General features: G+C 37.2%; 1 protein-coding gene across 1 annotated transcript in view; it reads right to left on the bottom strand.

Moving 5' to 3' along the window:
* Window positions 1–262: 262 nt before the first annotated feature.
* LOC149215076 (etoposide-induced protein) overlaps window positions 263–14,024 on the bottom strand; it is a 182,539-nt gene continuing 168,777 nt past the window's right edge. The window contains exons 10-11 of the mRNA XM_089392504.1: window positions 1,536–1,651; window positions 263–714 (exon numbers count right to left, since the gene is read on the bottom strand). Coding sequence (XP_089248630.1) covers window positions 591–714; window positions 1,536–1,651 — 240 coding nt within the window. The 3' untranslated portion in view covers window positions 263–590. The remainder of the gene's footprint in view (window positions 715–1,535; window positions 1,652–14,024) is intronic.

A 14,024-nucleotide genomic window follows, 5' to 3' on the forward strand; every position in this document is an offset into this window, starting at 1 on the left:
TTAAAATTAAATTATATAATATTTTGCTATCACGCAACATTATATTTAATCATTCATTTTATTTTTTATCTTGATTAATTTGATTTTAAATTGTACAATTAAATTTATAATGTATTTTTTTGATACTTTTTACCATTTCCCAATTTTGAAAGAAGTTGGTGAACAAGGTCCCTTTGTCCCTTGGAATTTGGAAGGTCTTTTCATCCACAGCCAAAACATTGCCCTAGCATATGCTTATCTTATAAATATTTACACCAAGCCATGGGCAACACTATCATTAATAAAATTTAAAGCTCGTATCTCCTATATTACAACTGTACAATATGAGGAAAAACAAAACGCACACTAGAAATAAATATTATTACAGTGGGGAACAGTCTTCCTTCAGGTCCCTAGTGAGACCACACTTGGGGGATCGACAATTTGCTGCAGTTAACTCCTCTGAATAGATAATAACACCGTGGAAATTTAAGATTTGGATACTTTCCAAATGAATGCATCATGCTTTGCGGATAAACATGGATATTCATAGACGAATGAAGCAGGTCATCTTCGCCAATCCAGTAATCATGATTTGCAACTCATTTCCCTCATTCTTGTTTCTGCTCGGTGGGGAAGAGATTTCTGGAGAAATTTGAGGAGAAAACTGTTTGATGAATAGGTGAAACGTCCTTCTTCTTCCCAATGAAGGACAAGAAGCGCAACGCTTGAACCCTGCAAATAATAAAATAATATAGCACTGTTGAACAAGTCGTGGAATAAAAATCATAGAACTGAAAGAAATAAAGTTGAGTTTTAACGAGAGAAAAGGAACCAAAATTTTAAGCATGCAAATGCACTTGTGCAACAGACTAGGAGATCCGTTTGTGGAAGATAAAATTGAACAGCTAAAATCAATAATATTTATTCCCAGGGCTGAAAAAAAGAGAGTTATATTTCTGGAAGCATTGATGCATGGCTTCTCCTGCGAAGATATGCATGTTAAAGATCAGTTTTCTAAGGCTAACGTTAATGACACCAAAACACTTATATGTGATGAAAATTTAATTAATCTTCTTTCATTGAGATACATTACCAATAACATTTGATATTTACATTCAAAATCCAGGTTTCATAGATTGTAATCTCTGAAAGGCAACGAGGAGCTTCCAGTTGCTACTAGATAGATAGTCAACAATGAAATGACACGTCTTAGGATGCTTTGGTTACCCAGTGACAACCAAATTATAACAGCAAATCTGGTCCTAGTTTTAAGGTGAATATAAGACCAGAGGTAAAAGCAAAGGATGGACAATGATGTAGGCAGTCACGAAGACAACGAAACCGGACAGACACTAAGCAGCATATTCCAGCCTAATTCATTTTAAATGGATGTTCAAATTCATAAAAGCTGACGAAAATATTTCTTGCAATAACGCCATTGCAAAGCACAAGAAACTTATTTCAAATAAAACTGTAACAGGAAGCTTGGGATATAAAAATTCAAAGATGATGGTTTTCATATAAACTTCCATGGGATTTACACATAAACTTACGATGTAGCATTTGGTACGTAAAAGAGTGGAACTTGTCTCAGCCTGTTGTGTGTCCATCGCTTTGAGAAGGTACCAATAACTTGCTCAGGATGAGCTGCAGTTGCAGACAGTACAAACTACAAGAAAACGGAGATGTTCAACAGAAAATCAACTGTATTGGTTACCAAATCTGCAATGTAACTAGGAAATAACTAAAACAAATACACTAAGAAAATACAATAAGCATCCACCAGTCGACTGAAGCCACTCTCTACTTTTAACACAATCAGACCCTACACATTTGCAAAGTTAAAGTTAGCAATTCCAACTAATGCTACCTACCCTGACTCTTCTGTTACCCTTACTTCCTACTTAAAGCTTAGAGAAAACCCTTAATTGATATATTAAATTTAATAGCGTTACTCTGGGGAGCTTTGATGTGCATATATGGAGAATGTCTTTGTTCATATGGGCACAAGAGACCCTTGACAGGACCAACAACCACTACACCAGCCTAACTGATACGAAGAAAGCACATTAAAGGACCTTTACTAATGGAAGTTCATATTTAAAGAGGGAAAAACCATATTTTGAAGCTTATATTTAATAATCGAAGACTTGGCCCTAGTGTGAGGGGTTTCAAAATGAATAAGGGTCAAAAGATAATTGTAATTATAACTTTAAATTATTATGGGGTTGGCCCTAACTTAGTTATATGAACAATAATTAAGATTTACGTTACTCAAGGATCGGCCCTAACCTAATGAAGATGAGTAACAATTAAAATTCAAAAGAGAGAAATATATATAAAAAGGACAAGTGGTGTGCTATGTTGGAAAATGTAACTAGTTTTGGTCTTTGTAATTTTCAGTGTACTTGTGTCATATTATATTATATTATATTATATATATATATATATATATATATAACAGTCAAAAGGAAAAGAAAAATATTATTTTTAAGCATGGGTTTCATGCTTCTTTTAAATGGTCAACTAGGTCAAGCATGCATTTCATGCTCCTAGGGTTTGTTAAGTCATAAGAATAATTGTCATGAGTCAAAAGAGTCATTCTCATTTGTATAACACCCATTTGGGCAATTTGTATGTCATATCCCCAATAATTAAATTTGTCTAAGCAAATTTTCCCAATTTTGTAGTTTTGTTTCCTACTAAATATTTTGGTGTTTGGACTTAGGAGATTTGGGTTAGAAGACTTGGAACTAAATTTTGCAAAAGGAAAAGAAGGCAACTTAGGAAAAGTGGGTAAAAATTTAAGTGGTGAGTTGTGGGGGCCACACTAAAATGGAAATCGAACCCTTAGGAGGAATTCGACCCACAAGGAGGGAAAAAATGCTCAAGGGGCTCGATTTGGTGGGGACCACAAAGGGAGAGAAGAGAGGAGTGACAAAAAGCAAAAGCACACTCATTTTTGGGGTTCCTTGTTTATGCATCTAACTTGAGAGTTTGCTTGAGTTGTTAGCCAAGTCAATTGGTGCTTTGAGCATAGGTATTTCCAAGGGGAAATTCTAGCCTCTCTTTTGGTGGACTTCGAGTGCCACCCTAGGAGAGAATTTCAGGACTTAGTGGGAAGAGATTTGTTGGAGTTTGTGGGTCATATCAGCTCTTACTACAGCCAGTTTGAACTTTGTTAGAGAATCCTGGAATAGCATTGTGTAATGTATGTGATCCGCCCAATGTTTCGGATGGGATCTCCATCCATCATCAGGGACCAAAGTTCGAACTTGTAGGAGGACACAGGGGCAGAAGTCGTTCCACTGAGCTAAGGGAGCTTTAAGGGGAATTCTGGCCAACGAATTTAGGAGAGATTTCATTGAGGGTAGACTAGAATTTGTGGAGAATTTCAGGGATGGAAATTGTTGCTTCTGAGAGAGCCAAATTCACCATTTTAGAGCCTACATAGGGGTGTTACTGGAAATAATTCATGGGGCAAGATTCATCTCATCTGTGTTGGGTTTGGGAAGGAATTTCACTCATATCTTCCAAAGGAAAATTGCACAAAAATCTTACAGTTAATTGAGGGGGGATTTGTGACAATTTCAGCAGTTGTAGATTGTGGGGGGATGCAGAACCTGTCAACGAGGGCATAGCACCAAATTTGGGTAACTCCGAGAGGTCGGAATTAGCCTGAATCCTTTTCGGGTTTTGTTGGACTAGTCTCAAGGAGCATGTTCCTAATTTTGCAAAAAAATTTGAGGGGTTTTGGGCCCTCAAATCTCAGTTCACCTACAGCAACAGTTGCAGAATTTTCTAGGTTGAATGCACAGCTTGGAGGAGCCATTTTGAGTGGATATTTCCAACTATTCTCACCTAGGTATTTTCTTGCTTACTGTAGCAAGCCCAAGTGCACACTTTCCATCTCTAGTTGTACTCAGATTCCATGATTATCAATAAAATGGCTCAGGATTATTGTGCCCTATGGAGTTTTAATTTGTCTTTGCATGTCTTATTTTCAGAATTTTCATGGTTATGCTTATGTTGTAGCTAGTGCATGTTTTTGGTATTTCACTGTAAATTTCTATTAGGAATATGATAGTGGTATAAAAGCATTTTACTCGCCAGTGTGGGAGATAAGTGTTGAGAATTTAATAGGGCAATGAATATGTTAATTTTCTTAACTTGAAAATTGTTTGTGTTACCTTTTACTTTTTAGCTTTATTTGTTATTATTCCAATGTGCAATACATCAAATAGCTATCAAAACAATAAGAAGAGTGACACAATATATAGGTTGCAAGCCAGGGCCAAAACCCCTCCTCTTTAGGGGAAAACTTGTAAATCTCCTCTTCTTTATAGATCTTTCAATTAACGAATACCATGACCTAAAGATCGGACAAGTACCCTCCAAGATCAAGTTTACCACAGCCTCCTGCCGCAATATCTTCGACCTCCCAGTAGATCTGAAATTCTGCCCCCGAGCAACTGCTGCAACTGTTGTTTCTTCCCTTGGAGACTCTGATCTACCTCTAATAGCCTTCCTCTTGACTTTGCTTGCCTTGTCTTGAGTCTTAGGATTAATAAGATGCCTTAAGAGACCTTCGCTTTCCTTCCCTTCTCCTCTTCTTCCAAGATCGAACCACAGAGGATCCCAGCGCAGAAACCCTAACTTCGATCTTCCCCAGAAAGATAGATAAGACCAAAAACACTTCGACTTCTTCGATGTCCTCTTCTTCGCACTTCCTTCTTTGACTTATTCTTCTCTTTCCTCGCATATCAAGAGATGAGTGAGAGATCCAATGGAGGACGAGTTCCTCTCTATATATAGGCTTCTTCAAGGGTGGACGTGGCTCTTCATGTAGGCTAACTTGACAGCTCTTTAGGCTGACTTGATCTTGGAGGTATTTTGACACTTTAAAGACAAAAAAATCTTTACAATATACAATGGGCCCTTAGGATCTTCAATATATGATAATGACAATTATACCTAGGACAAACCCTAGAAGCACTCAATGGGTGCTTGACATATTAAATAAAATAACTTGAGCATGAAACTCATGCTCCAATAATAATAATAATTTTTCTTTTCATTTTACATTTACAAGAATACATTTCATACTTATGAAGGCCAAACCTAGTTACACATTTTTCAACACTCTCTCTTAACTAGGGAGGTATTCATAAGAGGTACATGGTCATCCTCAATTTGAAGAGATCTCATAAGAAGAGTCGGATTGGTAACCCATCTATCTAACATCATATTAACCAGTATTGTCACATTGCAAGGCCTTGACTAACAGCTTTATCTCTCCACAAGATCAGAGCACAATGCTGGCGAGACCAATGATGTATAGACACCATCATCATTGTCTCTCAAGGTACATACTCTACTCGGGTGTTCACAGAGTATGACCTTCCATTCGACTATTCTTATCTTGGGTAGCTAATCCTCAAAGAATATCGGTCCATGACTATTATCTTGAATGCCCTACCACATTCTCAAAGAGTATCAAGTGTCAGATGGTTACCCAATCCTCCATTCTTTCTTCCCAAGTGAAGACAAGAATGTTGTGTCTATCTCTTCCTCTCAATTAGGGAGGACAAATCAACCAAACCAAGCTTGTCCCTTAAGTATGCAAGCTTCTTGTTTGGAAGTGCTTTCGTCAGTATGTCAACTACCTGTTCATCAATGGAGATATACCATAGTTGCAGCACACCATTTTGTACTAGCTCTCGAATATAGTGATACTTGTCATTGATGCGCTTTGTCATTCCATGAAACATTGGATCCTCAGACAAACGAATACCACTGGTGTTATCACAAAGTATCACTGTAGGGTTCATTGGTCCTTCAAACAGCTCAAGATAGTAGCTTCCTTAACCATATTGCTTCTTTGCTTACTTCACATGCTGCAACATATTTATCCTCAGCACTACTCAAAGCAACAATGTCTTGCTTTTTGCTCATCCATGAGACCATGGAGGATACAAAATTGAAACATCCTCCCGTAGTGCTTCCACCATTCTGTTCACTGCCACCCCAGTCGGAATCTGTATATCTAATCAATTGGACATCATTCCTTCTATCATATTTCAGACAATAGTTGATGGTTCCTTGCAGATATCTCAGAATATGCTTTATTGCTATCCAATGATCATGCTTCGGTTCTACTTAGAATTGATTGAGTACATTTACTGCAAAACATATGTTTGGTCGAGTATTCACCAAGTACATCAATGAGCCAACGAGTGGCCTATACCTGGAAGGATCCACAAGACTTGATTCAGAACTCCTTAGTCTCTTCAAGTTTGTGATCATCAGAGTAGTCATAGGTTTACAGTCCATCATGTCGAACTTCTTTAGTATCTCGATTACATACTTTCTTGACCCAAATAGACTTCATTCAGTCCTTGCCAAACTTCTAGTCCCAAATAGTAATGCATCAGCCCAAGATCCTTCATGTCAAATTTTGCTGCTAATTGCTTCCTACATTCTTCAATTCGACCTTCTACACCTGTCAAAAGAAGAACATATACATACAGAAGAATGATTACAGGTTCATTATTTACAACCCTAATAAAAAGGTTCAAGTCAGCAGAACGTTTTGTGAAGCTTATTTTCTGTAGGCATGCATCCATTCTAGCATACCATGCCCTTGGTGCTTGCTTGACACCATACAACACTTCTTCAATCTGCAAAGATATGCCTTCCTATCTTTGACTTCAATGTGAAAATTCCTATACTCGAAGGAACCCCTGTTGACCACTACGAGTCAACGACCCATAGCAGTACACCCCCTTTTTTCGCAAAAGGGATAGCGCCCAATCGACATGTTCGTGCCGTCCAATTGTCATCATCAGCTTGATCATCATCTTATAATGTAAACCCATTCTGCATGTGTATAATGTAAATAATCTCAGCAGATCTGTCTCGTGTATGTAATCACCTAGGTAAACCTATTTTTTTGGTGACGATTTACATTCTGAGAGATTTTTTATCTCATCAATCCATTATCGGATGGTCGACAGAGTTTTCCTTCAGCGTTATCCCAAAGCCGGAATGGATTTTGTCACTGGGATCTTAGGGGAGTCCTAGTGTTCCAAAGCGAGTCTATGTAAAAGTGATTTGTGAATAATCCTAACTCTTTGGTTAGGTTATTTTGTTACAAATTGTTTGATCTGCTAGATTATATTTGTGTCGCAGAACTGGGTAGTCTGTGAGGGTCTTTTGCAAATGAGATTTCCCCTTTGAAATGTAAAAAATGTAAAAATCATGATGTAAAGTGTCTTGAGGATTAGAAAATTAATTTATCCCCTCATAGGTTAATTAATTAAATTTTCTGGCCAAAATTAATACTACTATTGTTTCTGCAAAATAATGGTTGTGTGCAGCTTGTCATAAATGCCACAACCCATGACAGTCAAACTTTTTAATCTTGACTGCTTCATGCTTTAAATTTGATGTTATAGTTAGAGAATAAAGATCTGGCCAAACTATTTAATCTTAGCAGATCAGTTGTTAGGTAGAGAACAATAAAGTGCTCATCAGTTTAATCTGAACCCTTGGATGTTATAAGGTTAGAATTATATAGTTTGCTTTTGTAAAATAGAGAAAAAAGAAAGGGGGTTGCTAGCTTAAATGCACCCATTAAGTGAAGAAAAATGATAGGATAAGCAAAGGGTAAGTAGAATAAAAGTTGCCAAACTTTAATGATTGATTGGACAAAATGTAGATTTATCATGTTTTACCATATGTTTCTATGTCCATGAGGCAATTAAACAAAGCAAATGAAGGTCTACAAGATAAATTAATTAACTTCCCTCATCTCCATTCATCCCTATATTTACTAACTTCCACCTTTCCAACTTCGTACAGTTCATATTCATTCATTTTCCATAAAACCCCATTTTCCTAAGGTTAAAATCTTTTTTGCCTAGGAAAAATTAAAAACCCATGCTAAATCCCCTTTTACTCAAAAACCCACAAAAAGTTGTTTAGCCTAAGTATTGAAATATGTGTGTGTGTGTGAAGGCAAATAACTTATTAAAAAACATCATACTTAGTCTATTTCCCCTTTTCGCTCATATTTCATATTAACTCTAACTTATAGTATTAAACCCTTAAAAGTTCCCTTTCCCGTATATATTAACTCCCTTTATTAAAATACCCCGAAACCATAAGTTTTATAAAAAAACTATGTATTTAATAAAGTATCGCATCAGAAGATCGCAAGCCTTCCAACATCAACGCACTCTCTCCGCATTGCGCTATCCAATTGTGATGGACCCGGACCCGACGCAATATATATCAGAATTCATACCCATTTCGCATCCGCCCCAATCGCAAGTCCCGACTAAAGCATTACCCTTCGCCATTGCGATCCCCGATATGCGATGGGAACCTGGACCCGGCGCGGAATTATATATGATTTATTTTCCACAACGCTTTCAGCCCCTATCGCATTCCTTTACGATGGGCCTTCCTCTGCTAAACTGCGATTGCGATATGCGATGGGAGCTCGGACCTGACGCCATTTATCCGCCTACATTCATATTATTTCAAGTCTGCCATATCTGTTTTGCGAAGGATTTCTTTGTTAAAATGTTTTTATGGTTTAAACATAAAACACCGCTAATCTGGGTTTTTAATCATAATAAAGCCCATACCACCATGATTAACTGTTGGGCCCCTCCATTGCTCTTTCCTTTTCCCTTCACGCTGCTCTTTCGCTTCACCACAATTCGATCAAATCCATTTAAATCTATGGACCCTCAACAATTTCGGGTTGCCTCTCTGTCTGAGCGTTACCCGCCCAAAAAGTGGTATTCCACTGACCTCCCCTTGCTACGTGTCAGGCTCAGATTGTTTCAGGTGACCCCTCCCAAAACCGCCCATGCATCATAAAGTGGTGCGATGAAAACCAAAACCACCTCCCGCATAACAACAAAATGACCACTGTTCACTTTGCGCCATATTTCAAAAAGGAAGTTATTTTTCCATTTAAACGCAAAATCAGCATTTTTTCCTTTGTTTCACTTATTTTCACAGTAAACCCTACATAAGCCTATGCGACCAATAAAATCATTGTTTTACCTTTCAATACGCTGTGGACTCCTCCCAATATCCTTTCAAGGTCAATAAAGCCATTGACAACCTTCTTTGTCACCTCTGTTTTTCTTAACAATTTGTGTGTTTTGCAGGTAAAGACTCATGTTCCAGGCTTACAAAGAAAAAGCTTGCATATAGTCAGAAGACAAATATGAAGATCATATCAAATTACTTTACCATGTGACATAAAATCTAAAAGGATTTACTGTTGAAAAACACAGTAAAAAAACTTGAAACGCACAATAAAGGGAAAAAGGAACAAGCCCACGGGGCTTTGGATTGACGGTGAATGGGTGCGCTGTTAAGGCACTCCTTGCGATAGGTCACCGGTTCAAATCCCCCGTGGGTACTTAGATTAGTCTTAACTAGCAAAAAAAAAAGGAAAAAAGGAACACAGTAAAGGTTAATCCGTAGGGTCAAATGATATTCACAGAGTTTAAAGAGTATCAGATGAAAGATCAAATGAAGTAATTAACTAGCATAAAAGATAAAAACAATCAAGCAGCTTAAAGGAGCAAAATATCAAACAACAAAGCCAACATAACCTGAATAAAAGGGACAGCAAGAAGCAGTTCAATAGTTGCCCCTATCTTCTTACATGAAGATCTTTCCCTTCCTAGAATAAATCTTAGTCAGTTTTAGGATATTTCCTTAGTTTCATTATTGTATAAATAACTCTCTTCTTGAGTTGTTATGGGTTCGAAGTTCAAGGTTCATTACTCATTGCTTGTAAAGTCTTGACTGTTCATTCTACTTTGAACCTGGTTGCACCTTTGAACGAGGCTTTTGTAGACACTTGATGTACTCAGTCTTTCTAGAACCTTAAAACAAAGCAGAGGATTCTGAATTTGGTTTCACACAGTTTGTGTTACCCTGTGAGTTTTCTAGTTATCAATCATTATGTTTTTCTTCATATGCTTATGACTTATAGAGATATCTAGGTAGGAATAATTGTGTCTCAATCTATTCCTATAAGCTCCTGAAGTGATCATCTATTAAGAGAATGGATTAATGAACTGTCTGTTTAGCTAATCCCCTCTAATCAATAAATCATCAGCATCTTTTGTAAGCTTAAGTATATTGCCTTGAAACTTTGGAACGTAGTTTAGAAGGTTTTCACACTGATGATTGTTCTGTTTTACAGTCTGGAAACTGTGATAATCATATTATTTTTTGACTTCTTCTCACCACTATTTGATCTATATCACTGTGTAAAGCTTTATAGCAGCCTTTCGCTGAGATATTAATATTATCCAGAGGATTAAGTATTTCAATTCTACATCTGTCTTCATTCATTGGTCTTCCAAAACTTAAACCAAAAACCCCAAAACAATTATTTTAGATGCTCTGGCATTGGTAGCTAACCTACTACTGTCTCAGAGGTACAACACAAGTAATATTTTAGCAGTAAATAGACGCAGCAAGTGATACTTTAGCAATAAATAGGAAGTGCAACAAGTGATATTTCAGTAGAAAATAGAAGGATGACAATTTTTATCTTCTTCGGCTTGTCTTCACCAAAGCTCTAATACCATGTTGAAATTCTAAAGTTCTATGTTGTAACAATTACTTATTTCAAAAACTTCTTTATGTTGCAATATTAGTTAAGCAATTGTAGATAGAACATAAACCAAAAGCACAATAGAAGACAACCAAGAACAGAAATGAGACACGAAAAATTTAAGTCCAATGACCGAGGCAAAACCCAACCAGATTTTTCTTCTATTCGATATCAATTTTTCAACAGAGAAACAAAATATAATGAGAGATCAAGAGAATGAGGAAGTTCACCCAAATCTGAACAAGTTGTAGCATAAAGATCATTGATAGCAACAACGGATGCAAACACTAAATTAACCTTCCCTTTGACTGAATCAACATTGGTTCACCAAGTCCTGCACTTACTCTCCAAGTCTCTCTCTCACAATCTTCTTCAAGTCTCTCCAACTCTCTCTCTCTCAAGTTCGAATTCTTCTTTCGCAATGCACAAGTAGTGATAATGAGATGACATGAGATACATATATAGGAGCAACAAATTCTAGTGATAAAGAAGGAGCAATATGCATGCCTTGACGAGGAGTTACATATGCCATTTAGGGAGGTACCCATGCCTTTGTAACTCATGCCATTAAAGAGGTAATGTAACATATGCATTAAAGAGTGTGTAAGGGGATTTTTTTATGACATGCTTTAATGAGTGTGTAAGAGGAATTTGGCATGTTTTTAATGAGTGCGTAAGAGGGAGTGTAACGTATCCATTAAGTGAGAAAAAGTAACATATGCATTAATTGAGAGAAGTTACATATGACATGATTGAGAGATATGAATTTCCTTTTAATAATAATATAATTGTATCATAAAGGATAATAGTAATAATATTGACGATTAAGTTGAAATTGAACTATTAGGATTGATTAATGATAAGCTAAGAAACCGGATTCGTCCAAAACCCTTGACGAATCGCGAATCGCTCGAATCCGACACGATTCTCTGCGGATTCGTGTCAAGATTTCAGGGCACGTCGTGTCCTCTTGTGACACGTCGTGTCCAGTAACGGGTCGCGAATTTCCAATCGTGTCTCGAATTTTATGACGAGTCCTGGTTTGCGGATTCGTTTCGAGGGCTCGGAACTGCTGCTAGGTTAAAAGGGGGTGTGTCTCTCTCAGTTGACGGCTCATTCAGTCATTCTGCAAGTCAGTTGGCAATTGCAAAGGATTTCTCTGTTGCAGCGAGGAGCAGACCGCCCAACGTCCACAGTCCAGTTTAAACTTCAAGTTCTGACTCTTTGAGGTAAGTAGTCCACGGTCCACCAGATTGAGATCTCAGATAACGCAATTCTTTGTATCAGGCTATCAGCGGTGCCGGTTATAAAATTATAATTTATGATGAAATTCGAGTGCGTTGAACGGTTGAAACTTGAACCACATTTATGTTACAGTTTACAACTTACAAAGTTACATACGATCTTGCTATCTAAAGAATCCAAAGTCCATAGCACAGTGATCTTCTTTTACATAGATAACAATCCAAAGTTCAGGCACAGGCATCGTTATGAGACCGAGTACCAGGCATCGTTATGAGACCGAGTACCAGAAGTGAAAGGAAACTTATGCCAAGTATAGAGAAATCTGAATAGAGATTCTCATTACTGTTAAAAAATATCTCAAACCCCTCACAAATGCTAAACCGTAAACACTTTGGCATGGCAAAAATAGTTGGCTCTTGTTAGTTATGTAGCTTTAGAACCCTCTCTATTTAATTCTCCAGAATTTTACTAAAAACATCTGTAGACTCAGCTGTCGTACTTGCTATAGCCTATCACTCATTATTATTAATAATAACTTCTGTTACCTGTATTTACTATTAATATGAATTCTAGGTTAAATTGATTGTTGACATAGTCACAATTTCCGTGATATCAATCTCAGAGCTTATCTCACAGTATATCGATCTACCTCCTTGCTATATTAATAATTTAAAAATTAATATGTATATTAATATCAGTGATATGAATATCACAAGTTACAACAGGTCTCGGTATATATAGATGTTTGTGTGTAATTAATAAGTGATATTAATATATATATTAGTGCCGTGGTCATCTCTGAGTTTACTTGAGAAGCAAAATTGCAATTTTATTGAATGACAGATGTTTGTACAATCCATAAGTTCACCTGCTTGAAAATTATAAAATCTATTAAAATAACTTATAAATATTAAACACACTGTTGTAGCTTGTAGGTGCTCTTTCCTCAGTTGCACATCATCTATGCAATAAATTGGTAATGGTAACAAATTACAATTCAAACTAGTGTTGATTCTTGTTCATTTCTTTTGCATTTTTAAATTTTTACAGCAGTTTGTTCATTTTTTTTACAGGTTGAGGTAACATGGCTCAATCAAAGGCAGCAAGGAATGGCAAGAATGTCATGGGTAGAGATGCCCTTCCTCCCCCAATATCATCAGAGTCTGCTGCAAGTAATGTTGAGGGAAGAGGACTTAAAGACAATGATAAATATCCATTGTGGAAATATTTCACAAGAGAGGATGGGCCAAACAACAAGGGAAAAGGAGGAGGCAATGTGCAATGGAAATGTAACTTTTGTAACATTTCTTTCAAAAGCACATATTACCGTGTGAAATCACATTTGTTGGCTATACCTGGTTGTGGGATTGGATCTTGTAAAACTATTACTTCACAAAAGAGAAAAGAATTGGAAAAGGAGGCCAATGTTGGTATGGAACATGTGGCACTGGCTTCAAAATCAAAAGCACCCAAGGGCAAGAATGAAGACCCCCTTCCATTTTTGAGGAAAGCCACCACCAAATTTCCATTTGAGAGTTCTACTTCTACTGGGGGACAAGCATTAAAAAGAAGATCACTTGGTCCAATGGACAAGATTTTCCAAAAAGAGAGACGGGAAGAGCTTGATCTCACCATTGCCTTCTTCTTCTATCAAAACTTCATATCATTTAATGTTGCACGTTCACCTTTATTTGTTGAGATGTGCCGAGCTCTAACTCAAGGGGCTCTAGCAGGGTATGTGCCTCCTGGGTCAGAGAAGCTGAGAACCACATTGTTGACGAAGGCAAAAAAAGAGGTGAAAAAAATGCTTGAGCCTATTATGGCATCATGGCCAACATCTGGGGTTAGCATTGTTTCTGATGGATGGACAGATCCAGCACGACACCCAATCATCAACTTCATGGTGTCTTCCTTGAATGGTCCATTTTTCCTCAAAGCAGTGGATACACTTGGGGAATACAAGGATGCACAATTTATGGGTGAGTTATTTATTAGAGTTGTTGAAGAGGTAGGTGTTGAATCTTGTGTGCAAATCATTACAGATAATGCACCTGTTTGTAAGGCGGTTGGCATGATTGTGGAAGCTAAATATCCACAAGTGTTTTGGACACCTTGCATTGTCCATTCATTGAACTTAGCA

This window comes from Pinus tabuliformis, chromosome 1_1 (assembly GCF_031772625.1).
Source record: "Pinus tabuliformis cultivar Carrire ecotype Pingquan chromosome 1_1, CPIR1, whole genome shotgun sequence".
In the NCBI taxonomy this organism is placed as follows: Eukaryota; Viridiplantae; Streptophyta; class Pinopsida; order Pinales; family Pinaceae; genus Pinus; species Pinus tabuliformis.